This window comes from Colletotrichum abscissum (assembly GCF_030869225.1).
Source record: "Colletotrichum abscissum strain IMI 504890 chromosome Unknown Scaffold_248.1, whole genome shotgun sequence".
Taxonomy (NCBI): domain Eukaryota; kingdom Fungi; phylum Ascomycota; class Sordariomycetes; order Glomerellales; family Glomerellaceae; genus Colletotrichum; species Colletotrichum abscissum.
In genome coordinates, this window is record NW_026850152.1 from 1 (window position 1) to 3,282 (window position 3,282).

At 48.0% G+C, this 3,282-nt stretch overlaps 1 protein-coding gene across 1 annotated transcript; it reads left to right on the plus strand.

The window, feature by feature from the left end:
- Nucleotides 1-1,102: 1,102 nt before the first annotated feature.
- CABS01_17000 (set-domain histone methyltransferase-8) lies at nt 1,103-2,224 on the plus strand (the record flags this gene model as incomplete). Its single annotated transcript, XM_060550328.1, has 1 exon — nt 1,103-2,224. One exon carries the CDS (start codon nt 1,103-1,105, stop codon nt 2,222-2,224), a length of 1,122 nt encoding a protein of 373 aa, XP_060399729.1.
- Between the last annotated feature and the right edge of the window lie 1,058 nt (nt 2,225-3,282).

Here is a 3,282-nt window from a genome sequence, read left to right on the forward strand (position 1 = left end):
GCAAAATCAGGCGAGGTCGTGGAGAGCAAAACGCTATGACCTTATCTAACAGCTGCATAGCAAAGCATAGATGTCGACCCACGGACTAAGGCAGAACATGAAATCGACATGGAGAGATGTGTGGGAAGTTGTGCAATTATTACAAGGGCACCCAGGAATATCGTTCACGATGCGCGGCGAGCCGCGTCCAGGGATGTACAGAAAGAAGCATAGAAAATAGAATGGATGAAACAGATGAAGTCATCGCCGCTACATACCTCCTCATTTTGGTTGACATACTTGCGTATTCTCTTTGCCCCAATGACACAAGTTAAAGTGACCCTGGAGTTCGAGTTCTGGTTGTTGGATATTTTGCGTGAGAATTTGCTCAGCTCAAGTTTGTTGCAATGGTATCGATGTTAGCTCGGTCATCGAGCTCCGACGAATCAACATGCTTCGTGAGCGGTGGCTCATAACGCTATGTATTGGTGGAGACCAATGAGACAGCGAGCAGGTGTCGTCTTGCAAGCAATGGTAGATTCTTAGTAGTTGATAATGGCATTTTGTCCCTTTCTTCAATACATATGTATTCATGCGTTGAAGATGAGTCAAGCCCAGCTCTGTTGGACATCCTGCAATGCGACGTAACAATAAGAAAACAGAAATCAGGGTCACAGCTATCCTTTTTTGCTTAAGCCATAAAAACGGTGTGGTTTTATCGACTCATGGGCCGATCACTGTAATGAGATAATGGGCCAGGTAGTGAGAGGGGTCTATATTCGTGAAATGTTGTAAATTGAACAAACGAGCCAACAAACGACAGTACGATCTGAAGATCAGATGTATGACACATGGTATGGAGTGTCGAAGTAAGGCAGAGGGAACCCCTCTTATTCATGTGCTCACATGACCTTGTGTCTAGGAGACATTTTCGTGACAAAGCATGACTGTAAAGGCGGATTTGTTGACTAAGGGCCGATTGAGGTGAAAGCAGCTGTTGGCATTTAAGTCCCCGTCCCCAGTAGAAGCTTTCGCACAACTTCGAAATATCCTTGTATGACACGAGCTAGAACATCGCAAAGAACGCCAAGCTATAATTATGAAAACCAACAACAAATCGCAAATGCTAGGTTTCTCATCGCGACCGATCTCGTCACCTCTCAGGCCTACCTCTGATCCAGTCACCATCACTTTGAAAGACTTGGGCCCTAGTACCAGTGCTACGTTGGCTCGATTTTGCAACGATTCAGACACAGTAGCCAAAGGCTTTTGGCAGTGCCGCATCGCCGACTACAGCCCGTCAGATATTTTTACCAAAAATGGAATCGCCAGCTTCCCACTGGAAACAGATAACGACACGTCCAGAGTGGATTTTTACATGACGGAGGTCAAACCTTCGCGGCGAGAAAACGCTGTGTTTCGCTTACAATACACTGACACCGCATATCGTCGCCCGAAGATGGTTTCGTTCACAAATCATGCGCCCGCAGGTCTTGATAACAACAACCTCTTTTCAGCTGATGTGCTACGAAGACGCACAGCCATGTACGGCCACTACTATATTGGCGACTGGTCTTGTTTGCTTGGTGAGCCATCGTCTTTGTTGAGTTGCGGCCCTCAGCTTGAGAGACTATTCGTGAATAGTGTCAAGCCGGGCATTACAACGCCGTACCTGTACTATGCGAAACATGCACTCACTGGAAGCGGCATGCATATAGAGGATCTCGCCGTGCCCTCAGTCAACATGGTACGCTGGGGCGCCCCTAAGCAATGGCTGTTCGTCACACCTGAGCAAGAGAATGTGAGAGCCTTCGAGAAGAAATGCCGCGAGACATTCCTGTGGCGCACACATGCCGGTAGGCCTCAACGCGCAGCGCCACACTGCTCACAGTTTGTGCGGCATGCAAATGTGATCGTGACGACTGAGGCTCTCCGTGACTGGGGCATCGACTTCAGTGAGACAATCTGTCGGGAAGGGGAGCTGGTGGTGACTCTCCCAGGGACATACCACCAGGTCTTCAATATGGGGGAGAACCTCGCAGAGGCTGTCAACGTGATGTGGGGCAACTGCGGTGAAGTCCTATCAACGTACACCTGTTGCAGCCGTGATGGATGTGGATATAATGGCGGCGTCTCCCAAGAGGATATGATGCCAGAGATCTTAGGTCAAAGGGCTTCAGGAACGCCACACAAGCTGGGCGACAATACATCGAGGTTTAAATTAGAGACATCCACATATACGTAGCAGGATAGTAGATATTCGAAGACACAGAATGGAGCACATGTCGTGAAGATTGCTTTTGATATGGAAAGGTTATTGGGCGTGCGTGTTAGATGGCGGAACAAGTTGCCCTGACACAGGATGCAGCTCTAGGATGGGTAGACACGTGCGGCCGTTGTGCCCAGATGTCGTCGAGCTGCTTCAGATATCTAAAACCATTGTTTGAGAACCTTCCATCGACGACGTAGCAGAGCGGTTCCTTGGGTGTGCGGAAGATCCCCTGAGTGAGCCTATCCACTGGCAGGATCACAGATCCGCAGACAAGAAGATGCCATTAGAAAAGAAAACAAAAAAACAAAGACCATCCGCCAAGGACCAGTAGCTAAGCCATTAGGTCTCGTACGGAGGCGAAGCCAAAAAAAACTGTCGTAGCGAGCTCTCGGCCTCGATCCTTGTCCTCGATCCTCGTCCTGTTAACGGACCTTCTAATGCTTGATGACCTCAATGTAAATATCATGTATCACGAGCATGCGCCGTCTCTTTTTCCAAAGCGTGGGAAAAGAGGCGTCTGCTTCGAGATGTTGTATCTGATGTATCAGTATGGGAACCGAAGTTGTCAGCGTCACAGGATGAACAAGCTAGATCCCTGATGAGTGTCGTACTTGCCTTTTACACTTTCATATACGTAAAGGTTTGTCCACTTCGTTGTACGCACTAGAATATAGAAATTAACGGGTCTGCGCGGTAAGTTGGTAAGAGGTTGATCACCACTCGCACTTGTTAGCTTGTTACTTACAAAACATCGGACGCGGTATAACAGGTTATAACTGGTTACCCTACCATAGTACTTCCAGTTATCGCAGACTTAGTGATCACGTTGGTGTCCTCGAACCATTTATACAACGTGTCTCACTTAGCTTAAGTATAGTCTCAGCTATAACAAGGTATAAAAAACCCCAGCGCCATATGCTTGAAGGAAATTGGAAATCGCCTACGCACAGCGATTCACAATTCGCCAGCCATGCAAATCACTGTCCAAGTACTCGACACGCAGAAACGACCTATCGCAGGTGTTTTCGTGA